Below are 25,891 nucleotides of genomic sequence, written 5' to 3' on the forward strand. Positions count from 1 at the left end.
TTAATAATATCATTAATTTTTATGAATTAATGATATTATGAATCCAAAAATTATAATTAATCCAAAAATTGTATTCATCAACCAAAATTATCTCAATCATTATTTATGAATTAATACAAAAAAATTTATATAATTAATTTTTAATGACATTAGAAGTTAACCCACATTTATGCAATAAAATAGAAGTTTCATTTAATCAAAATGAAAATAAAAGAGAGTTATTCTTTTAATAAGAAAAAAAAGACTTTAAACCCTTCATTACAAAAAAATAAATATACACAATTTCTATTAAAAGAGTCAAACTAATTACCACAAGTTAAACTAATTACCTTTCTATCGAAACAAAACAATTATAATGAAAAATATTAAAAATTTGGTTCCCTTTATTAGAAAATCTAAAAGTTTAATTTTCTTAATAAAAAACTTTGAAAGTTCAATTTTTTCAGTAAACAAAATTCCATTCATTTAATTTAAAAAAATTCATACCTCTTGTATTATTATCCTTTTTTTTACCGTATGAATATTAATTTATACTGAATAATTGGCTTTTATTTATTATTGGATGAGATAGAAATAGAATCTCGCATCTTCATTTTCATGTGGGTATAAGGGTCGGCAAGGATAAAGGCAGCCACCATTGATGAGTGCTTTTATTTTTTGAGATCGTTTTTTAAAATCGTGTTATGAAAATGGGACACGTGTCTTCATTTTCATGTGGGCACAAGGGTTGGCAAGGATAAAGACAACCACCATTGATGACTGTTTTTGTTTTTTAAAATCGTGTTATGAAAGTGGGACACCTCATCATGATAATAGCATATGCTTTGTGATTTTTTCTTTGGCCAAATATTTATTTCCCACCTAAGGTTTAATGAAAACCTAATCTCTCATTCATGAACTATTAAACACCAAAACTCATTCTCATAAACTATTAAAATTAATAAAAATAGTTAATTTTAAAAATAAAAATTATTATTTAACTAATAATATTTTTAGTTAAATAATAATTTTATTCTTACTTTTAACAATAAATTTTAATAAATAAATAAATATTTAAATTTTTGTAAAATTAATGACCGAGCATTTTTGTCTTTCCACTAAACCTTGGGTGGGGAAGGAAATAGTCTTTTGGCTTTCGTAAAAGGCAACGTTGGGCTGTTTAATTGTGATGCCAAGGCCAACTCTGTCATATTGTTTTCAAGTGTTGATTCCAGCTCATACTTTTAAAAATGAAAAATGAATAATAAAGAATCATTCTTCATATTTTTATATAGAACAAATTAAGAATTCCTCTACTCACCCATTTAACCACTAATTGATATATTTTTTTATTTTACTAATTAAATCCCTAGTGGCACAGGGTTAGCCTTTTTTAGTTTTATTGTCTAAGTACTAACTAATATTCAATAATTTTTTTTTATTTATTACTTGATGTGATAGAAATAGAATCTTGCATTATTTTTTTTATGTGCTTATAGTTATCCTAGAGGACATAGGGCTTGGTGGAGATAAAAAACAGCCCACCATTGATGATTGCTTTTCTTTTTTTAAAGTCATTCTATGAAAGTGGGACACCTCACCATAATAATAGCATATATTTTGTGATTTTTTTAGGTGTGTTTTGTACTTTATAACACTACACAACAATGGCGGCTAAGCATTATGGTCGCCAAATTACAACATTTTTTTGCAACGGGAAGATGGTTGTTGACAAATGAGGGATATTATAAACAAGAAATGTCATGTGGCCGCTCAGAGGGTGGGGGCCGCAATTGTGTTGTTTAACAACTGCAAGTGGCCTTGGGTCTCATTCAATGAAATGCCACACCATACCGACTTCACCTTTTCATATGTTTTTTAAGGCCAAATGACTTATTTTCACCCAAGGTTTTTGAATCTCAATTGATACCCATAACTATTGAAAATCTAAACTCTTACCTATAAATGATTAAAATTATAAAAATAAGATAATTTCAAAAATAGAATTCTCAATTAATCATAAATACATCAAAAATTAATAAAAGTTTCTCATAGCTTCCCTTGTTATAGGGTAATTTTTATAAAATAGTATTATATATATAATTTTATACATTAATAATGAGTTGTTATCATGTAATTTAATAGTTTTAAATTAAAAATAAAAAATATACAATTATATGATAATATATTATTATTTGTATATAAAATTATGTATATTATTTATATATTATATGGTTTCATCTTTATAAATGACATCGTAATCTTCCCTCAATGTAATTTTGTAATAGTAGTATGGATTAAAATGTTATTAAAAATCCTATCAGTACAAAGTTGTTATGAAGTCAAATTTAAGGTATAAAATTGTCATCATCCCTCATAGTTCTAGCGGAGGCTGGGGCAGTTTCAATCAAGATTGTTGCTTGTTGGGTCAAGGAGTTCATTAAATATCTGGATAATTTTTTTTAACTATTTTATAATTTAAAATATAAAATAGTTTTTTAAATTCTTGGACAGGAGAATTAAGTGAAAAGAAATTTAAAAAAACACCTATTAATTTTAAAAGGGTATTAAAATTGCATTTATTTATCTTATTAATCAAAAAATAATACAATACTGCAAACGAAATTATAGTATGAAAGTGCTACTAAATATATAAGCATATTTTTACTAATTTATCGATACAAATTAATGTTAATTATTTTTCTTATTTTAAAATCATTTAATCATATATTATTATGTCAATTTATATAAATAAGTTATATAATAATATCATAAATTATAAAATCAAAGGTAGAATTACAAGTATCTAAATATGTTATGTTAAACCAATTCTGAAAAGTGCAATGCTTATTACCTAATCATAATGTGTCATTATGTAATTATGTATTGTTTTATTTTTAATTCAAAATTACCAATCCAATGCAGTTCTTATTTTAAACACCTATAGTTTGGTCTATATACAAAGGGCACTAAAGTTGAATAGAATATTACAAAATAGTTTAGTTAATTTTATTAACCCCCGAAATTATAAATAATAACTTTAATACTACCCGTCGATTGCCCGTAAAATATAACTAAAATGAAAGAATGACTACAAAAAATCAAAACAAAGAAGAAAACAGAGAAGAGAGATGACTCAAAGTTTGTTTTAGCTTTAATTGTAGTTGTTGGTTTGATCATCAACTTTGTTTTATCCATTGAAAATTGTTAAAAGTTCTTAAATACAACGAAAAGACTTGAATACAACTAGGTCAACTCAAGAGAAGTGCTTTTTGTGGCCATTTTTCATATATCAAGAAGCATTAGACACATAAGAGAAAAGTTAAAAGGGTTTTTGCAACCTCAATCTTTAAAATCTGCAGATTTTCTTCTGCTTTTTACTCCTCAATCCAATCTTATTGTGTACTTCAAATTGTTTCTTTTGATAGAGAGACAAATAAGACAGTTTGTTTGTGGGTTTGTTAATCAATCTGAATTCAGCCAATATGGACAACGAAAAAAACAGGGGAGACCATATTACTATGCTACAATGATAATTTTTTATGATAAATGAGTACAACACCTAAATAGGCTTAGACACTCAAACTTTGAAGCACATTCTTAACAACCAAGTCGTGGCTTTACTTATTTCCTAAAGGGAATGTTTTTATTTTGCCCTATACGATCGGATGAAGCATAACAATGAAGTTAATACACTTTAACATGCCAATACTGCATGATCATCACATCTATTTATATATGTAAAAGCATTAAACTTTATAATATCGATAACAACCTAAAACAAGAACACTCAAATGCTAAAACTCACATATGAATACGTACATGTAGAAATTGCACCAGGATAAGGTTGTTTTCCATCATGAAGGACCCGAAATTTCCCCAAGAAATTGAATTGGCGAAGTGGGTTTACCTTGAAATGGTGCATTTTTGCAAGGTGGCGAAGCCCATCGAGACTCTTTAAGAGGGGGGTGTCAAGAGATTGAAAAGAGCATTTTGCAATCATTTTCGTTTCAGAAAATGAAAATGTTTTGAGTGTTTTTGAAATTTCTATTTTTTTCTTCTATTTCTGATTTTTTTTAATTGTAGTTGGGTTTCGAACTCTGAATTGATAACAACTCATCGACTGCAGTGCAGCCTCCACCTGCTAGAGACAGAGGGTCAAGTATGTGAGGAGTGAAACAAGGTGGGGTTTAAAAAATTATAACTTTGAGGTCATTTTTGAAATAATGCCATTGGACCTAACTTTTTTTTAATTTTCAATATTTAAACAAAACATAAATATAAACAACTAAGAAACTCAAATGACCATCAATAATGTGCACAAATATGCAAAATTAGAAGTCAAAGACTTCTATTCTCAAAAGATACCATGGCAAATCAACCTTCTCCCATTTTTCATAATAAAAGATATCTCTCCTACAAAAGCCTCCTAACCACCAGTAATTCCACTCCATAAACTAACCCTTAGTGCTTCTAACAAAATTATAAGTCCAATCTCTTCTGCCTACACTATATTTTTAAATACATAGTTCCTAAAAATGCTCTCTCTGAAGAACAGATCTCCATAATCACTTACCAACAGAATCCAACTAGTTAAATACTTTTCTCAAATTGATGGCTTACAGATGTTCACCATATTTCTATACAATTAGCCATATGTACATATGATCATGCAAATACTATCGTTTCATTTTTTATTAAAAAAAATTAACCACAAATATTGTCAATTTCACATCTTGGGCAAATAAAAATATAAGCACATGTCCATGCGACCTACAAAACAGCTAACCAACTCAACTACACAAGTTTTACAATATTGTAATGTTGAAACAAAAACAAGTCCACTGGCATTTGACTCCATAACAGAAAAATAAATCAAAACACCGTTCATCCACTATGTCGCTTCTTATAACTGAAGCCACCAAAAAAAAAAAGGAATCAACCATTATCTCTCAATGACATTTTCATGATATAAGTGTCGAAGCAACTTGATCTCACGAAGAGTCCTCTTTGCATCAATCTTATTATCAAATGCACTTGCTATCTTCTTTATTGCTACATGCTCATTTGTCTCCGAATTCAACGCTGAACTAATAAACAGCCAATAGAAATTACTCAATACATTTCCCAACGAAAAGAAAACAGAAAAGGAAACACTCCAAACAATCTCATTACATATAAAACTCAAATCCATAAAGAACCAGAAAACATGCCATCCACAAACAGAACTACATGCACACTCACTCACTTAAAACAGCCTAGCTTTCACTGAAAGGTTTGCAATTCCAACTAGCAGCACTCCTTTACCCACTTCAGAAATTCAATCTTCATATTGCTCATTTCTCTTCAAAGAAATGGCTACAAATTCCTATAAACAGAAGTGTAACTTCCATCGAACTACTTGTTTCTAAAAGCTAATACACAAAAAAAAATCAGTTTTGATAATTTTTTACCTTTTAAAATAATCTTTCTTCTTCTTAGTTTATATTGAAGAAAATAGCCACACATTTAACTTATGTTCAACATGTAACAGCTCCAAATACCTTAATAAGAAATCTACACCCACCAACATAAAAATATAAAATTTCACCGCATAATAAAAACCCCACAACACAACCTTCACAAACCATCAAAATCCACATAAAACTCACATTCATAAATCAAAACACATCGGAACAAAAAAAACCCAGGTGCTAAAAAAAGACTCTTTAACAACACTGAGACAAGTGAGTCAGTGCGAGACTACCAAACGATGCCGTATGCACCCTTTCCGATGGGCAGAATAGGTGGCTTATACTTTGCCGTCACTTCAAATATCTTCCCAAATATGTTGTACTGAATAAATTATCCCCCATGGCTCAACGTAGACGGGATGTTCTCGATCCCCGCCGCCTGAGCAGCCGCCGGTGGCTGCTGAGGGTCCGATGGCGCCTCTGCCATCTCCGTGTCTGTCTGCTGGGCCGCATCACCTCCTCCTCCCGCCATTTCGACGTTGCTATTGTTTTTTCTTTTTGTTTTCGCTTATGTGAATTTTGTGTTTTTCAGGTAAGCAGAGATCCACGTACTATGGCTACAAGTAGGAGTCGATTCAAATTAAATTGGTATAAGAGTGCTTTTTATTTTTATTTTTAATTTAAAATTATTTAAATATATAATAATTAATATCAATCCATCAATATTTGTATTTTTTCATTATTAAAAAATTTTAGAATAAAATTATTTATATACCCTCTATCCCTTGCCATTAATATAAAATCTATAATTTTCCCTTTCCTACCAAATTTTCTCTAAGCATGTTGATGTAATGCGACTGTTTACTTTTTTTTTTTCTCATTTTAAAATTATTTAATCATATATTATTACATTAATTTATATAAATAAGTTACGGAAATCAAAATTAGAATTATAAAGTATCTAAACATGTTATATTGAACTAATTCTAGAAAAAATAATGTTTAATATCTAATAATGATATATTAATATGTGATTAAGTGTTATTTTATTTTTAATTTAAAATAATAAAATTAACATAATAATATATCACCGTTTATATCCAATTTGGTTCTCATTTTAAGTCCTCGTAATTTTATTATCCTAGAAATTGGAAGGAAAGCTTATGTACAAGGGTATTATAGTCATTACATCAAAGTTGAACAGAATATTAAAAAATAGTATAGTCAATTTTGATTGAACCCCATAATTATATGTAATAACTTATTAATATAGAGTATTAATTACCTGTAAAATATAACTAAACAAAAAGTGTGATTGTAGATCATCAAAACAAAGGAGAAAATTGAGAAAAAAAGATAACTTGAAGTCAGTTTAAATTGTACTTGTTGTTGTTAGTTATATCATCAACTTTGTTTAGGTCATCAAAAGTTATCGAAACACTTAAATCTCTGACAAAAGACCCAAATATAATTAAGGATAGTTTAAATTTGATTCAAATAAAAAATGTTTAATTCAAGTTCAAATCAGTAACTTGAGTTTATAATTAAAATTCATTATTTAAATTTATGATTTATTGATAAAATGATAATAATAAATAAAACAATATTGTTTATAAATGAATAATGAACTCGAACTATAAATAGAAATTTGAGTCACCTATTCAAATAATAAATTCAAAAAGAACTGTATCATTACTTGAATCAACAAAACTATTTCTCTAGCAATACATGAATGATTTATAAGGAGAGTCTTAAGCATAATCGGGGTTATCTGCACAAATTATTTTAAATTATTTAGGTTTATTTTCAAAATTGAGAATATTTTGTTGTTTGAAGTTATTTTTAGAGCCTCGGGCTCATTCAAATATCTTGTATTTTTTTAAAAGATAATTAATGCACACAAAATTGTAAATCCAACAACTATAAGGGGATTAAAATTTAATAAATATGGTTTTATATTATGGCAAATTCATCCTTACTTTTAATTATGGGCCCATGGATTAGGATGGGTTCGAATCTTAAACAATAAAAACAAAAAAAAACCGAACTCAAACGCAAACTCTATCACATAACATTAAATAATCTCAATATATATATTATATTAGAATAATTAACATTTTAACACTAATGAATCAATCCCTAATGTTAAGAAAATCTTAGATAATTATTTAAAAATCAACCTCTAACACAATTTGAAATAGTCTAATGAAATTCTTAAATAAAAATTAAAATAAAAAAAATTGAGGGTGTTTATTTACCAAATTGAATCAACAAAATGGTTTAGAGAGGTTTTTTAGGTCTAGCGAATTTTCTCTTGCAGTTGCCTCTTTATTAGAAAGTCACTATCAACCATGTGTTATATAATCTATACATAAGCGGGTTAGAGAGGTTCAACAAAAATATGCTATATATGTATGAGTTACAAAAGTGAGAGTATTTTCACTTAGGTTGTTGCTTTGTTGAGTTATTATGCTCTTTAAACACGTCATGCATGTTTCATCTACTTCAAAGAAATTTTTAATTTTCCTTTGATAGGGAGACTGTTAGGGCATGTGTTTACAATTTCTACAAGATTAGACACCAAATGCAATACAGTCAAGAGGAGAAAGGATTACCTGAGACAACAAACACACATAACAGTAAAAAACCCCCAAATTTGGGGAGGGAACATGACGATCTATCATAAGGCTTGACTGTAATGAGGATAAAAGGAGAAGGAAATGATCCAAAAAGAATTTAGAGAAGAAAAATATTGAGAAGGAAGAAGAGGGAAACAACCTCTTGAAAGCTAGAAGATTAGTCTGTTTATTTAAGTTTTTGGTGTTTCTTGAATTTATGTTAATTCCAATGTAAATAAAGGCAAGATGGACCAATTAAACTTTTATTATAATTCTGGAAAATCTTTTCAATACAAGTATCAGTTTACAAATATTGTTAAGATATTTAAGTACATTTATCATTCAATACAACAGTAGCTATAATACGTAAATTCCAGATTTCTTTCCCAGTACTAGTCCAGTAACAGGAGTGCAGCAGCAAGGAAGAGCCAACGCAGCACCACATCTTCAGCATCTATTTCATCCCTAAACACATTAAAATCTCAAGCAAACATCATGGTACCACTAATCCAGCAGCAGTGAAGAGCAGCTTCAAAACAGAAATCCAGGTCTGTAACACCCTGCCACTGCCTTTTTTGACATGGTGACAGATGAAGCCCCAAATCTGTGAAGCAATGATCTAGTGGCTTGTGGCATTAACTGTTTTTAGATTTTCTCCAAGTCACTAGCTGTTTCGTGTTAGTGAACTTAAATTTTTTGAGTTTTTTTTTTTGTTTTGGCTTTCTTTAATCCTGTTGAAAAGACATAAACATTGTCATCATGACAAAGATCTTAATATTTACAAAATTTTTTATCCATTTGGAAATGTCTTACCACTTTCAGAACTGATCACATGCTGCTTCAGTAGATTTCCTTTGCTTACATTGCTGCCCTGCCAGCTTCACATTCCTCTTATCATTACAATAAGTTTATGATGCCATAGCGGCATGATGAGACCCAAGGTTGTGAAGCAAATGATCTAATAGTTTATTCTTCAAAATTCTTAATATTTTCTCCATTTCTATAGCCGTGTTGCTGCTTGTGTACTTAACTTTCAAACTCCGCAGCCAGATCATCTACAAAAACAAGAAAAATAAAACATGAAATTAACACAACTGTAGAAATACATGAAACAAATGATGCAAAAGTACAATTGCGACCTACAAATTTCTAAAGCAATGTAATGTTCTTTAATCTCATCTATTTTTTTCAAGAGATTTCTTGTCCTATCTTTCCTTTTCTTTATTTCAACAAGTTGTTTAGTAAAAAGGGACAATTATCAATATTTGTGTTATAAATAGACAAACCAATAGAAAATAATGTGACTCTGAGAGCAATCCAATTAAGAACTTACTTAAGGGATGTGAGACCATTTAATTAATTTGGTAAGGACTAGAACTTATTAGATCTAGCAAGCCTTTTCTGGTAAATTATTTTGACAGAACACCTCCTGATCTCCAAAGTTTGTGAGATGTGATTTAGGAGATTTTTACTCTCACAATTTCTATAGAAAATACATGAACTTGTCATTATTCCAAAGATCTAAAAAATGTACAAGAATTTATTATCAAAGTTAGGAAATGTCTTACCACCATAGAAAGTTATTGATGACAAGCTAATGCAAAAATGTCATAATCTGAACTTCTAACGTGAATCTTGATATAATGAGTGGATGATTTTCTCCTTCACTAGCCATTTTATTCTGGTCCACTGTGAAGTCCACATCAAGCAAGAAAGCGCCAATAAAAAACAACTAGCCTATCTATTTACTCAAAAACATTTCCTATCCAACTACTAAAAGAACTCTTCAATATTCTATGAAGGAGAAAATTTAAAATCATATATGTCAATATGCCATATGCCTAAAAAAGCAAATGACCAAACTTTTTCCCATTAATAGTGCACGAATAGCACTAGACAAGTATGATCCAAGGTAGTGATGCATGCAGGAAAAACTTTTTTGAAAAAAAAGAGGAAAAGAAAAAGGAGGTTGAAACTCTTGGTCATAAGCCCAAATTTAAGACCCTCTATATTGATAAAATAGCCCCTAAGAAGCAAGTGAAACCCTTACAAACAAATTTAGCACTAATACATCCTCTATATTCACCAATCTAATCCATAATTTCCAAGGGATACTGAAAATGTCTACCATGATTTCAAATTCTATGTTCAATGCCTCTTAGAATTCAAGGATTTTATTATAGCAAAACCTTGTAGCAACTGCAAGACCCTTTTAAGCCATAGCATGGTAATCAGCTTCCATAATGGATCTAGCAATCACATTCTGCTTCTGACTAATACAACAGTGTAAGATTAACAACCATGAAGGTACAATATTGCACTGATATAGAACATCAGTCAATGTAACAACCAACCCAATCACATGTAACTTACCTATCACAATGAGAGAGTTAAAGATGCCACAACCCTCTTGATATTTTGCACACTTTCAAAAATAAGTTCAACCCCAATCAGCACTCAATAATCACACAGTAGTACATGATCATTCCCATTTCCGCAAACAATACATAAATATAAACAACTAAGAAGCTCTAACGACCATCAACAAGGAGCACAAATATGCAAAATTATTTGTCAAAGACTTCTCTTCTCAAAAGATATCATAGCAAATAAATCTTCTCCCATCTTTCATCATAAAAGATATCTCATCTACAAAAGCCTCCTACCCACCAGTATTGCTCCTCCATAAATTAAACCTGGAGTGCTTCTAACAAAACTAGATGTTCAATCTCTTCTGCCCACACAATGTTTTAATCACATAGTTCCTAACAATTAACAGATCTCCATGACCACTTAAAAACATAATCCAACCAGTTAAATATTTTTTCCAAAATTGATGGCTATCAGAAGTTCAATAAATTCCTGTACAATTAGCTATACGTACATGTGATCATGCAAATATTATCCTTTCATTTTTAATAAGAAAAATAACCACAAATATTATCAATATCACATATTGGGAAAATAAAAATATAAGCACATGTCCATGCAACCTACAAAACAGCTAGCCATCTCAACCACACAAGCTTTGCAATATTGTAATCTTAAAACAAAAACAAGTTGACTGGCATTTAACTTCTTAACAGAAAAATAAAATCAAAATACCATTCATCCAATATGTTGCTTCTTATAAGTAAAGCCACAAAATATATATATATATATGAATCAGCAATTATCACTCACTGACGTTTTCATGATCCATGTGTCGAAGCAACTTGATCTCACGAAGAGTCCTCTTTGCATCAATCTTATTATTGAATGCATTTGCTATCTTCTTTATTGCCACATGTTCATTTGTCTCCGAATTCAACGCCGAACTAATAAACACCCAATAGAAATTACTCAATACATTTCCCAATGAAAAGAAAAAAGAGAAGGAAAACACTCCAAACTCCCTCATCACATATAAAACTCAGAAAACATACCATCCATAAACAAAAATAAATGCACGCAGACACACTAAAAAACAACCCTTTCACCAAAATATTATCCATTCTAACTAGCTGAACTCCTTGATCTACTCTACAAATTCAATCTTCATAGCCTTTTTCATTTCTCTTTGACTAAATGGCCAAAAATTCCCCTACACAGAAGCTTAACTTCCATCAAACTACTTACCCAAAAAAAAAAAAAAATCCATCAAACTACTTGTTTTAAAAAGCTGCTACATAAAAGTTCAGTTTTGACAACATTTTACCTTTTAAAAATATTCTTTTTCTTCATCTTAGCTTATATTGAAGAAAATAGCCACACATTTAACTTATCTTCAGCATGTAACATCTCCAAATACCTTAATAAAAAATCTACACCCACCAACATGAAAATATAAGATTTCACTACCAAATAAAAACCCCCACAACACGACCTTCACAAATCATCAAAATCCACATAAAACTCACACACATGAATCAAAACACATCCAAACAAAACAAACCCACGCGCTAAAAAAAGACTCTTTAACAACACTGAGACTGACTGAGACAAGGGAATTAGTGAGAGAGTACCAAACGATGCCGTATGCGCCCTTCCCGATGGGCAAAATAGGCGGCCTATACTTCGCCGTCACTTCAAATATGTTCCCAAATATGTTGTGCTGAATAAATCGTCCCCCATGACTCAACGTCGCCGGGATGTTCTCGATCCCCGCCGCCTGAGGAGCCGTCGGTGGCTGCTGAGGGTCTGATTGCTCCTCTTCCATCTCCCTGTCGACCTGCTTGGCCGCGATACCTCCTCCCTCCATTTCGACGTTGTTTTTGGGGATATTAATTAAAATAAGCAAAAATTTTTCCGCGTAAACTTTTTTAGACAAACGTACAGTAGTTTTACTTTTATAAACAAATTTTTTTGTAACTCCAAAAATACCATTCCAGCCCTGTATACGTAAACACGGGAAGAAAGGTTTGAGTGTGTGGGTGTGTGCGGAGTGCGTGGGTGCGTGTGCAGTGTGTGTACTGTGTACAATGCACAGTACACGCATAGTGCGTATACAGTGCACGCACTGTATACTGTACACAGTATACGCACTGTTCACAATATATATATAATATTATATTATTATATATATTTATTATATTATATATATAATATATAATATATATTTAAAAATTATTATTATTATTAATTATATTATATATATTATATTAAATATTATAATATTTAATATATATATTTATTTATTATATTTTTTATATTATTTAATATAAATATATATATTTAAAAGAAAGGGTGCGCGCACGCACTGCGCGCGCACCCTCACAGTTTGTTTATATATATTAATCAGGGTGCGGGCACTGCTCACGCACTGCACGCACCGCGCATGCACTGTGCGCACCACACACGCACCGCGCGCACTCCTCACGCACTCAAGTTTTCCTTCCAACGCTTACGTATATAAGGCTGAGAGGGTATTTTTGGGGTTACAAAAAAATTTGCTTATAAAAATAAAACTACTGTGCGTTTACCTAAAAAGGTTTAAGCGGAAAAAATTTTGCCTATTTTAATTAATATCCCTTGTTTTTGTTTTCGGTTATGTGAATTTTGTGTTTTTGCGGGTCAAGGGAGATGTAAGGGTATCTCGTTTATGTTAAATAATTATTAATGCTCCTAGAGCAAAACGCTGCGTTTTGTCCCTCTCCTCCTTGTTGTGAGCCATGCCTACAAATAGGAGATTAAACCAAGATTAACTTAAATTTAAAAGAATAATATTATGTACATATATTTTTAATATATAATTTTAATATATAGTTAATATATTATTATATAATAAGATATTATTTTATTTTTAATTTAAAATTATTTAATTATTTAAATTATAAATTAAAAGTATTTTATTGAATTTAAAATAATTAGTTCAAATTCAATTTATTCGAACTAACAAATGGTAATATAAAAAAAAATGAACAATAATATCAAAAAAATAAAAAGATTTAATAATGTCAATTTCAAATTTGATAAACTAAAATTGTTTTAATTCAAATTTAGTTTATTCAAATCAAACTACAAGGTTAAATGAGTAAATTTAATTCGAATCTACTCATGCTAGCAGAGGCAAGTTGAAAGAGTTTTTATGAATGCATGGATATTACATTTTTCATATATTAATTAAAATTTAAAATAAATAACAATAATTTATGTAGTGTAAATTATTTTTTAAACTTTTGCTTATATAATTATTTAAGATTTTATAAGAAAAAAATTATGTCCAACACATTAAATTTCGAGAATATATTCATAAAATTGAAAATAAAAAATGTCAAATTAATTAGGGTTTTTTTCTCAACTAACAATAAAATTTATCTGAAATATTGAAACAGTACAAATGGACTTGTTAATATGTCATTAAAATTTATAATATGATAAATTAATATATATTTATCTAATTATCTATTTAGTTTAGTATAGTTTAAAAAACCTAAATAGATCGTTTCATCAAATTGATTAAACCATCAATTGTTAATTAAACCTATTGTACTATATATAAAATCGGGTTTTATTTGGTCAATATAAAAATTTGATTTTTTTTTTTTTAACATTCATCATAAAAACTTAAACCAAAACCTTATTTATTATATTTGAATATATACTATTAAACTAAATTTATTTTAATATTAAATTATATATTTAATAATAAATTGTACAAAAATTTTTTTTATTATTTTTTAACAATTAACCAATTTGATCACTGATTAACCGATCTGATTATCAATTGAATCAAACCACCCCTTTCACTAGGTCGATATCCAATCTAGTTCTAAAAACATTATTAGAAAATTTGAATTATTATTTTTTCTATGAAAGGTAACATATTTTATTTTTTTATATTGTAAAATTTATATTTTTAGATTTTCATATTAAAAGAATTGAATTTTTAAATTTTTTTATAAAGTAAATCTAATTTTTAATATTTTTTATTAAATATATTAAATAAATATAATTAACATGGTATATTTTGTTTTATTTTGAAAATAATATGATTTGTTTGATACTTTAAAAATTTAGTCCCTTTAATAATATTGAAAGTTTAATTCTCTAATAAAAAATTTAACCTCTTTAATTTAAAAAAATTGATAATTAGATATATCTCGACATTGTTATTATAAATTATTTTTATTATTTAAATAATACTTAAAAAAGATTATTGTTAGAAATGGAAGCGATCTCAATTGACTCAATTTCAACTTGTAGTTCGCATCAAATTAGCAAAGTTATCACTCAAATAGATTGAGCATGATTAGAGATTGAGTCAAGGATTGTTCTAATTTTCATAAACAAATTGAATTCAAATTAATTCAAATAATTGAGTTCAAATGAAGAAAAATCAAATTCAAAGTTAAATTGCATCTAAACCAAGTTTAAACTTGAATTTTACAAATCAAATTGAGTCAAATTAAGAAAATTCAACTTGTCCCTTTATAAATTCGAGCCGATATCAAATTAACTCTTGTTCGAGCTTAATTTAAATCAAATTCCGTCTTTTTTATTGTTATCAACCCTAGTACTATTCAAGTTTAAACATTTGGTTTCTTGTCATCCAATATTGAAGGAAAGCCATGAAGAGTGCACCAAAATATTATCTGGGTTATGGAAACTGAATCAAGATGTTACCATTTAAAGGTAAAAGAAAGGTTGGCCGGAATACCAGTGATCTTGAACTCCATTCAGAGTTTTTCTCTCACAATGCTTTCAAGTACCAGTACTCTTTGATTGCAGAAAGTTTTACATCGTTGGAACAAGAATTTGGTCATGCATACCTGAACACAAATAACGATTGAGATATTGCAACGATTTTAACCATTGTCTCAAAGTTGAATAGGTAAAGTTAAACATGAAAATAAGACTTCAAGAGTCGACAAAACCTGGAAATTATGGTTGACATCAACTGATATTTACTACTGACAAGAAAGATCAGAAACATGGTGACTAGGACCGCACTTACCTTCATAAGATTTTACCATATGAATGCTGGTAACATGTATGATGGATATGCATCATATTTTGATGAAAGAGTTTGGACAGAAGATAAATCTGCAACTTCTCCGAAACTGCTTAGTTCAAGTTCATTTGCATGGATTCCTCCAGTGGTAAATACTGACTGGATTCCAGCTGCATTGGCTCCCTTAATATCATGATGAAGGGAATCGCCCACAGCAATGGAGTTGCTAGCATCAACGCCAACCATGTTCATCGCCGATATATATATTATCTGATGAATTATTGGAAAGGTGTAAAAGCAAAGTCAACTCCACATGTACGATGATATACATAAAAAAGATAAGTAACTAAACAATTTTACTAATTAGAACAAGACAAAGAGATCAAGTGACCTTATCTGGTTTGCCCATCCATCTCACTTCACCTCCTAGCTTTTCATATTTTGATGCCAAAGTACCTGGAAGGATCAACAAAATTTACATGTAAAATGGTATAGCAACAAAATTCCAAAATCTGCAATTCATATATAGAGAAATTCCAGATTCTGTGCAACAGGCCAGAACGTGAAGAGAATCACCAGCAACTAGTATAAAAATGTTACAACAGAATCAAAGCTGCCATCACAGAGCAAGGTATTTTCCTTTCACAATGTTGTTGTGTACTAAAGAGAATGGAATTTACCGGGCATAACACGCAGAGCCCTAGCCTCAACAGTCACATAATCTGGATTAGCTACAATCATTGGAATTTTCTTAGCTGCACAAAGCACCAATATTTTTTCGAGATCCTCAAGACTAGTAGGACGTGCCTCTCCAGAAGGGATCCCCAAAGCTTCAGTACCATGGGCCAAAATAAATTCAGCTTCTTCTACATTCTCTACGACTTGAAGGCCGAGCCCCTACAGCAAGAAATGCTTAAGATATGTATGAGAATATCAAATTGACTATTAAGTGGTTATACAAAAAACCTCAGCAACCCAAAAGTCAGAAATCTTGCTCACTTTGAATGAACTAAATAAAACAGGAGAGTCCTTATTACAATGCGACAGTGATTCTTTTTTATGATAAATGACTAGAAGCATCTAAATATATTTAGACACTCAAAATTTGAAGCACATTCTTGACAACTAGGTCGCGACTTTACCCATTTCCCAAAAGGGAATGTTTTTATTTTGCCCTCAAGAGTGAGAGTTTCAAGCCTCTGATGACTGACAATTAAAACAATTTGAAAATGGTTCATTCTTGAGACAAAGATTTCTGGTAAGAACCTTTCTTAAAATAAATGCTTCTCAGGCTTTTTTTTTTTTTTTAATTTTCAGGTACCTTACATCGATCAAACAAGGAAAGAGAAAATCCTAGGTAGTAACATGTTGTTGGATTTAACTGAAGCACCAAGAGAATTAGAACAAACAAATAGCTATTGAACTTTAATATTCAACATACCTCAAGGGATATAGCACCCCGGTCACTCCAAGTCATGTGAATGCAAGACCTTCCAAGTGTTGCAAACCAAGCATCATCTCTCCTATTTATAGTATAATCCATGAAAAAAATAAGATGTACCATATAACTGTAAACAATGTATAAAAAACAAACAATATGTTGATATAACACTTTAGTGAGAAATGAAAAAAATAATAATTAGAAACACATAAAGGGCAACAAGATAAGATGGTAGAATCTGTGTGAAAAGTTAAGAGAAGAAATATGGTCTTTTGAAAAGCGCTGGTCATGGAATAGATGAATCACTAACTATAGTTTCACCATTCAAAATAGCACGGCAATTGAACCATCGGGGAGGCTGATTAAAAGTACATGCTAAGAGAAATGAAATGAATACAATGAATTAAGAGTTGACACAAAAACAATACACATGTTGAAAGAATATGGGTATTGAATTCAGAACAAGAGTTAAACAGTACAAAATATTAATTTATTTTGAGAGTAAATGATTTCTTAATCTTTAATGTTAGAAGATATAATACTCAACCTTTGTAAGTACTGATGTGTTAATTCTCCACTAGTGATAGCGCCTGCATAAAGAGAAGTATCAAATCCAAGACTCTTCATCTTTTCCATCGTGGTTGAAGCACGCCTTGAAGAGTTACTTATGATCACTATTTTTGCATCAGTGGTTGCTATCTTTTCTACTGTCACCCAAAAAGAGAAATTCAAAAACAATACATTGTCATATCATTATATAGTCAAGATATCTAACCAAAAAATCTTAAGCTAAACATTACCACGTCACATACTCATCCAAAGCTTATTACCAAACACATAACCAGAAGCAATTAAGCTCTATCACTATCACCACCTAATAAAACACAACCCAAGAACTTAAACTATTGACCTATTATCAACATCCATACAAAATATAACTATATATACCAGCTCTACTATAAATTGATGTGAAATAACATGCTTGGCTTAAAAAAAAGGCTTAACAAGTTCAATGTGCCCCTACTGCATGATTGTTCATCCATGTGAATGGACAAGTTTTTACAAAAGGTCTATAAGTAGCATTACTCTTCACCATCCATAGTGCCAAAAATACAAACATCAGGATCAAAGTAATTTATTAAAACTAATGTGATGTGATCGGATGAAACATAACAATGGAGCTAATACACATTGATATGTCACTACTGCATGATCATCACATCTATTTATATATGCAGTGGCATTACTCTTTCTAATATATATCAGCCAAAAACAAGAACACTCAAATGCTAAAACTCACATACGAATACATACATGTAGGAATTGAACCAGGATAAGGTTGTTTGCCATCATGAAGGACCCCAAATTGATCCAAGAACCACGCCTGCACAAACAACACCACAAACAACACAAGTACCCACACGCCAATGAAAACAATGATATTTACATCAATTATTGAAAACAACAACTTATTTCAAAAATTGCGTCCAACACCCTCTGAAATTTAGCTTAATTCTAACTACATTTTCCAGTTAAAAGCCAAAGCTTGCTTCTTGATATATATATCAGAAACTTCGAAAAAATTATAACTGTAATGTTTAAGCAGCCAATTTATCAAATATTTCACACAAAAAATTAAAAAAAAAAACTGCATAAACTGTTACATCCATTCATTGGGAAGGAGGATAATTAAAAGTTTCCCCAAGAAATTCAATTGGGAAGTGGGTTTATCTTGAAACGGCGCGTTTCTGCGAGGTGGCGAAACCCATCGAGGCTCTTTAAGAGGGTGGTGTCAGTAGATTGAAAAGAGCATTTTGCCATCATTTTCGTTTCAGAAAACGAAAATGTTTTGAAATTTCAGTTTTTCCTTCTGTTTCTGATTATTGTTTTGTGTCTGTAATTGGGTTTCGAACTCTCGACTGATGACAAGCTTTCAACTGCGGTACAGCCAGACCCAGGGCGTCAAGTAGGCGATGAGTGAAACAAGGCGAGATTTGAAAGAAATTATAACTTTGAGGCGTTTTTGAGATAATTCATTCCTATAAAACTGTAAGGTCTTTTTTGGAAACACATTCCCTTCCAAAAGGGAAAGGCCTTTTCCTACCCAAATTTTAGCCCAATGTTAAATACACACTCATAGGAGATGAAAAATCTAAACTTTCAACCATGACCAAACTATCCGCCAAATTTTTAGTTAAAAACAGAGGTAAAAAACCTTCTAGATTTAGCGAAAAGAGAATCGCTTATGTCGTTATCTTTGGGGTTACAACGACTTCGCTTTACCGTTTAAAACGTTCAATGAGGTGCTGCCATCGTCATTTTCACCGTCACCGTTAACCGTTCGCCGATTTTTACAGTCGACTCACTCAAATTTGCAGAGGATACTCGCTCAGATCAGAGGCCAATGGAGAGGCAAAAATGAAGAGACTCTGATTGCTTTTCTTCATATTGCGTTTCAAACTTGGTGGGCACGTGCTGCACACTGATTCGTCCTCAAACGAAAAAAATTCTTATTTTAAATGCAAAGTTATTAAGTACACATAAAATTACGTAACGTTCCTCCATGTGTCGAATTTCCATTGGCTGTTTCATTGTAAACAAGTCCATAGCCGTTGATTGCTGGAAAAATTATTTCACCCATTGATTACAATTTAATTATGTGCATTTATTACTCTGACACAAAGGCCGCAAAAGAGCCACCAAGTTTGTTTTTTACTCAGCTGCTTTTCCACTGCACGACGCATGTCCATTAGCCATGATGCCACGCCAGGAAGAATTAAAAAATGGTCACTTAATTTGCCGAAACGAGACAAAAATGACGACGTTCATTTTTCAAATGTTCAACGTGTCAGCGCCAAGGTGATTGCGTTAAATCCTCAGCCGCCCACATTTAGTCCGTCTGAGAATTTCATTTATATAAACGAATTTTTTATGCGTTATTTCAGATTAAACAAGCCAACTCAATTGACTAAATTGCCCTTTTTGTTAACGGAATGCACTATCATTGACGGCGTAGGAATAAATGTTTTCGTAACTAGAGAATGAAAAAACCAACAATAGAAAAATATTCTAAATATAGGAAAATATCCTAAATATATTTTAACAAATGGTATCTGCATAAATGCTTCAAGATTTGATATTTGTTATCTTAGCGGAAAGAATAATGATCCAATCATATGTTATATAATCTATTAGATAAGACACAATTTGATCATCTTAAATATTATGTTTTGGTCTTTTTAACTACTCTAATTATTTTTATTTTTTCTTCTTTTTCCCTTGTTTCCCTAATACGGTACATTCAATGACAATATTAATTTTTTTTTTCAAAAATTGATTGGTGCTCTTTTTAAATGTTCTTTCTTTTGTTTATTCCAATCACTAACAATAACAGAGGTGCAAACCATCTTGCAACTATTTTTTATTTGTGTATGTCATCTTAAGCCTTTTTTCTAGTTGACCGATTGAACTATATCATATATCTGTATAAGAAATATCATAGTGAAATACGAATATTCCAATTTGTTTGATATTTAGGCTTGTTGATACTTGTATGGCCTTATGGATTGAGTGTTTTGTACCAATGACTAAAATTTGAAAGTAATTATAATTTGGGTAAAAATTATTATCATATGTTGTCGATCGTAAGAAAACATTTGCTGTAGCTAATTTTTGTTTTTTTTAATGTTTTATCATCTTTACATGGTTCTTTTTTCTGGTGATCATGTGGATAAAAGGAATGTTGATATTTTTGGGAGATTTAAAATGTGGAGAATTGTTATACAGAAACCTCAAATTTGTGAGAATATTCACCCAAGTTACTGTATTATTGAGTTATTATGCTCTCAAAACACATCATGCATGTTTCATCTGTTTCAAAGAAAATTTCAAATTTTCTCATGTGTTTATCTAGTTTTTTCGTATATCAAGAAACATTATACATAAGGGAAAAGTAAAAAGGATTTTTACAATTTCATCCTTTAAAATCTGCATATTTTCTTCTTTTGCTTTTTATTCCTTAATCAAATATTATTGTGTACTTCAAATTGTTTCTTTTGATGGGGAGACTGTTAATTAGGGTCTATGCTTACAATTCCTGCAAGATAAGACATCAAATGCAAAACAATAAAGAGAAGAAAGGGACCACTTGGGACAACAAACACACATGACAACAAAGGAGTGGAGTAGCAAGGACTATCAAATTTGGAGAGGGTGCGTGGCATCTTGTGGGAAAGCTTGACTGCAATGAGGATAAAAGGAGAAGGGGAGGATCCAAAAAGAATTCAGAGAAGAAAAAAACATGTTGTCATGACCTTTCTTTCCTTTAAAATTTAAGAATTCGATTATTGAAAAATTAAATAAAAGTATAAAGTAACACTATAAAAAAATTGATCTTTGGTAATAAAAGTATAAAGGATAACATTACTCCAATTAGGGATAAATATGAACTGAACCAACTCAAATCAAATTGATATTTGATGTAATTAGATGCAAATTCAAATTGAAGTTTTAGTTTAATAGTTCATTTTGAATCCTTCTTCAGCGATATTATTTATTTTGTTTTGTTAATAATATTATTTATCTCGTCAATAACTTTATTCAACTTGTTAGTATCTTTTCAATGATATCTTGTATTAACTTAAATTTAATTTGAACATCTCAAAATGGATTTAAGTCGAACTCAAGGCAACAATGCAAACCCAACTCAATTCAATAATCCAATATGCAGAGCTCACAATGATGGACAATGATCCAAAGCTAAAGGAGTGGCCCAATCCAAAAAGTTTATTACAAAAAGTTAATAAATAACTCAATTCAAACCATATCACGTAATCCAAGCAACCCAATGGAAAGTCGATGCTACCCAATCTCCAAGGCCCAAAACAATTCCAAAAAATAAAGGGGAAACCAATCTCTCCATGGCAGTAAACAAATCCAAAAATAAAAGAAATCAAGGCTATTGTACGTTCTCACGAATTTCTCCAACCGAAGGGCACAAGCCACAGAGGCACTGCGGGAGATATTGGTTGTCGGAAAAAGAAGGAAACCCAGGATTGACTCTATCTGGAAACAGAACTTTGTGGTCTGAGACAAAATATTCAAAATAGAGAAAAGGAAAATATCCATAATATATTCAAAATATATTTTAACATAGGCTCTATGTAAGTTGCTTTAGTGCTTCAAGATTTAATATTTCTTGTCTTAGCTTAAAGAAGAATGACCCAACCATACGTGATATAACCAGTTAGATAAGACAAAACCTCATCATCATAAACATTATTTCTTGGTCTCTTTAACCACTCTGACTATTTGTTTGATATTTAGGCTTGTTGATATTTGCATAGTGTGATGGATAGAGTGTCTTGCACCGATGGCTATGATTTGAAAGTAATTACAATTTGGGTAAAAATTATCATCATATGTTGCAGTAAATAAACATGAGGAGTTTTTGTTATGTCTTACCAAGAGCAAGTGTTATTTTTCAACGTAGACTTTTAGTTCATGAGTTAGTTATTTCCCTTTTTGGTTGATCTCTTTTTCATCAATTAATATTAAAAAACCTGTATATCCACTTATTATCTTGGCATGTTATAAGTATGTCTTCATGTATTGGGTATTTGATTATCATTGTTTCATTATTCTCCAAGTCATTAGCTGTTTGGTGTTAGTGAACTTAAATTTTTTGACTCTGTGCCTAGATCATTTGCAAAAGAAGGAAATAAACTAGAAAATTGATAGAGCTGAAAGAACGAGTAAAAAAAAAAATTAATACAACAAATAGAGTTACAACTTACAATTTTATGAACAAGAAAATAGTGGGTGAGTCAAGTCCTTTAATCTCATCCAGTTCATTTACAAAAACTCTTGCCATGTATTCTATTGAAGTCACTTTGACTTTTTTTTTGTTTCTTTCTCCAAACTATCAATTAGCAAATGACAAATATCAATATTTGAGTTGAAACGATATAAACAACCATAAAAAGTGCAACTTTAAGAATATTTGTATTTAGAAATTACTTAAGGTATTAAAATTGTTCAATGATCTAGTAAGAAGTTGAGATTATCATATCTAACATGCATTTTTTGGCAAAATATACAAGCATAAAACACTTCTTGATCTCCACAAGTTCAAGAGATGAGATTTTAGAGTTTTTTTTTTCCGGCATCTTTTAATCTTGCTAAGAATACATAAGTCTTGTCAACATCACAAAGATTTTAAAATTTACAACAATTTTTATCTATTTGGAAATGTTTTACCACTGTCAAAATAATCACAAGTTGCCTCAACAAATTTCCTTTGTCTACATTTCTGCCTTGCCAACTTCACATTCCTCTTATCATCACAATAAGTTTAAAATGTCATAGTGTCACGATTAAGCCCAAGTTAATGAAGCAATGATCGAGTGGTTTATCTTCAAAACTCTTCATATTTTCTCCATTTTTGTAGTCATGTTGTTGTTTGTGTGCTTACTTTTCAAACCCTACAGCCAAATCACCTGCAAAACCAAGAAAAATAGAACATGAAATTGACACAACTATAAAAATATATGAAACATTTGATATAAGGGTACAATGGCGACTTAGAAATTTCTGAAGTGATGAAATTTCTTTAATCTTATCCATTTGTTTCACAAGATGCCCTGTCTTGTTTTCATTTTTCTATGTTTCAACAAATTTCCAAGTAAGAAGGGACAAATATCAATATTTGTGTTAATTACCAATAAAAAAATCAATATTTGTGTTGCAAATAGGCTAACCACCAGAAGATAATGTGACTTTCAAAACAATCCTATTAAGAATTTACTTAAGAAATGCAAGACCATTTAGTTAATCTGGTAATGACAAGAACTTATTAGATCTAACAAGTCTTTTTTAGTAAATTATATAAGCAGAACACCTCTTGATCTCCAATGTTTGTGAGATGTGATTATAAAGATTTTTACTTTCATAGTTCCTATAGAATAGACGTGAACTTGTCATTATTTTAAAGAACTAAAAAGTTACAAAAGAATTTGTTTCAAAGTTGGAAATATCTTACCACTATAGAAACTAATTGATCACAAGCTACTGTAGAAATGTCATAAGCTAAACTTTCTATTCAAGTTTTTCATCAAAGGGGACACATAACTCCCTCGAAGTTGTGTGGATTTCATTTCAAAATTCTTCCAGTATTCACCTTGAATATTAAAATATTCAAATTAAGGAGACATTCTTTCCTAGAATAAAAGTGTTATGATGGAGGGAACATGTAAGAATAAGACTACATAAAAAGATCGAGAAAGAATATCTCATGTGTTTTGTTATACAAACATTGACTGATTGTATTGCTTTAGCAAGATATACAAAGGTCCATTGCTTAGTTTTTCTCACCACTTGGTGGACTCCATATGCAAATTAAAGAGTAGGGTATATAATATGCAATTAGATGTGTGAAGCAGAAATGACATCAGTTCTTGTTGAAAGTTCAAATATGCTTACATGAAGTTGGAGAAGGAAAACTTTAAGCCTCCAATTATTTCCGCAATATTAATTTAAGTGTAGGGGTCCTGCATAGCATTGTTTGCATACAAAAAGTAAATAATGATTCCTTAGATAAGCTAAAAAAAGTAAACCATGGATTAATAATGATGCATTTCACAATATGACTTTGCCCAAAACGAAAGCAATAAGATAAAAATAAAAAAATATCCATACACAAGCAGAAAGTGAGATTAATTTTTGTTGCAACAGCTAGAAGATACAATCTCTGCATTGTATTTTCAGCAAGGCTTCCAAAGCTCCAAACCTGAAGCCAGGAGTTAGGTTCTAACAGTTGCTTAAGTTAAGTTGGAGACAGTGGCTCCTGAAGAAAAATGAATCAGAAGGAATCACAAGAGTTGGAAAAGAAAGTAGCAAGGATCTTTGGCATATGTTTTTTTATAAAAAATTGCAAGTATTGCTTACTTTTGATTGCCTTGGAACCACAAGAGTTGAGACAATCTATGAGATGACAAAAGTAGAGAAATTCTGGAATTGCAATATATAAAGAGAAGCCAAAATTATAAAATTTGCATCGAATCTCTAAAATCATACAAATTAAACAATAATATCATCTAATCTATATTCAATGACCCCCTCAGAAATTGAAAAAATAAGTGTTTATATAAGAGGATTGAGAAAAAAATTTATCATGCTTGTATAAGATGGAAATTTACTGGTTGCACTGTTTCATCCAGATATATATTTCAACTTCTACCTCTAAATGTTCCTTTCCTGAATTCAAAACTCACCAAAAACTAAGCATAATATTAATTAATCTGTTACCGAAAGATCCTCTGAGGAATTGAAAATTGAAAAAAGAACATGAAGAATTTACTTCATTTACCATTCCAGAGTTGGAATTTTCCTAAGTTGAAAGTTTCTTGAGTTACCAATAAATTTATGAAATTAAAAAAGTTGGATTAGAATTTGAGATACGAGATGTTATGTTAAGTTGATTAAAGTTAAATGTACAAATGAGATTAAATAATTTCAAAATTAATAGAAAAGATGTTGGATTAAGTAAGACTCTGGACAATAGTCGAGGTGTCATCAAGACATTTTACGAACCTTTCATGCAATTAGTTGCCTTTGGTAAAAGCTGTGGGATGGCAGGGTTACCAATAATCAACCTCTTTCATCAACTAAAATTGATAATCGCTGATTTAATGTTCATTCTCAAACAAGGATTCGTGGTAAAAATCACTACGGAAAATGAAAAGATTCTTTAACGAGAAAAAATTAAAGAGATATTCTTTTATTATTTTAATAGCTAATTATTTATATTCTTAATAAAATTTAAAAAAGTACATATTAATAATGATAGAGTTTTAAATTTCTCATTAAAAAATTTAAAAATTTATCATTATTGGTACAATTAAACTTAAATCAAATTAATGTAATCTCGAAAATTGAGTTAATTTAAATTTAAATTGAGTTTAAATTAAAA

General features: G+C 30.3%; 4 protein-coding genes across 15 annotated transcripts in view; 1 reads left to right on the plus strand and 3 right to left on the minus strand.

The window, feature by feature from the left end:
- The window catches only part of LOC123220646 (putative 3,4-dihydroxy-2-butanone kinase), an 83,800-nt gene that overhangs the window by 45,675 nt on the left and 12,234 nt on the right, over positions 1-25,891 (plus strand). The window lies entirely within an intron of this gene.
- The window catches only part of LOC123220594 (putative disease resistance protein RGA3), a 215,099-nt gene that overhangs the window by 40,159 nt on the left and 149,049 nt on the right, over positions 1-25,891 (minus strand). The window lies entirely within an intron of this gene.
- LOC123220643 (mitogen-activated protein kinase homolog D5-like) lies at positions 8,863-12,322 on the minus strand. The gene is made up of 3 exons (XM_044643200.1): positions 12,055-12,322; positions 11,238-11,367; positions 8,863-9,105 (listed from the first exon to the last, which is right to left on the minus strand). Exons 1-3 carry the CDS (start codon positions 12,288-12,290, stop codon positions 8,959-8,961), a joined length of 513 nt encoding a protein of 170 aa, XP_044499135.1. The 5' UTR covers positions 12,291-12,322; the 3' UTR covers positions 8,863-8,958.
- LOC123220635 (dihydroxyacetone phosphatase-like) lies at positions 15,110-19,044 on the minus strand. Its single transcript, XM_044643181.1, has 8 exons — positions 18,655-19,044; positions 18,238-18,307; positions 17,471-17,630; positions 16,924-17,005; positions 16,163-16,379; positions 15,874-15,938; positions 15,486-15,752; positions 15,110-15,300 (listed from the first exon to the last, which is right to left on the minus strand). Exons 1-7 carry the CDS (start codon positions 18,745-18,747, stop codon positions 15,498-15,500), a joined length of 942 nt encoding a protein of 313 aa, XP_044499116.1. The 5' UTR covers positions 18,748-19,044; the 3' UTR covers positions 15,110-15,300; positions 15,486-15,497.

The sequence above is a fragment of the Mangifera indica genome, chromosome 7, assembly GCF_011075055.1.
Source record: "Mangifera indica cultivar Alphonso chromosome 7, CATAS_Mindica_2.1, whole genome shotgun sequence".
NCBI classification, from domain to species: domain Eukaryota; kingdom Viridiplantae; phylum Streptophyta; class Magnoliopsida; order Sapindales; family Anacardiaceae; genus Mangifera; species Mangifera indica.

Coding starts and splice junctions, on each gene's coding strand:
- LOC123220643 (XM_044643200.1), bottom strand. CDS start 12,290: ATGGAGGGAGGAGGTATCGCGGCCAAGCAGGTCGACAGGGAGATGGAA. Junction 11,368..12,054: donor GGCGCATACGGCATCGTTTG/GTACTCTCTCAC, acceptor GGTGTTTATTAG/TTCGGCGTTGAATTCGGAGA. Junction 9,106..11,237: donor GACACATGGATCATGAAAAC/GTCAGTGAGTGA, acceptor TTGTTTTTGTAG/ATGATCTGGCTGCGGAGTTT.
- LOC123220635 (XM_044643181.1), bottom strand. CDS start 18,747: ATGATGGCAAAATGCTCTTTTCAATCTACTGACACCACCCTCTTAAAG. Junction 16,380..16,923: donor GGGGTGCTATATCCCTTGAG/GTATGTTGAATA, acceptor TTCTTGCTGTAG/GGGCTCGGCCTTCAAGTCGT. Junction 15,939..16,162: donor GGCTCTGCGTGTTATGCCCG/GTAAATTCCATT, acceptor TGATCCTTCCAG/GTACTTTGGCATCAAAATAT.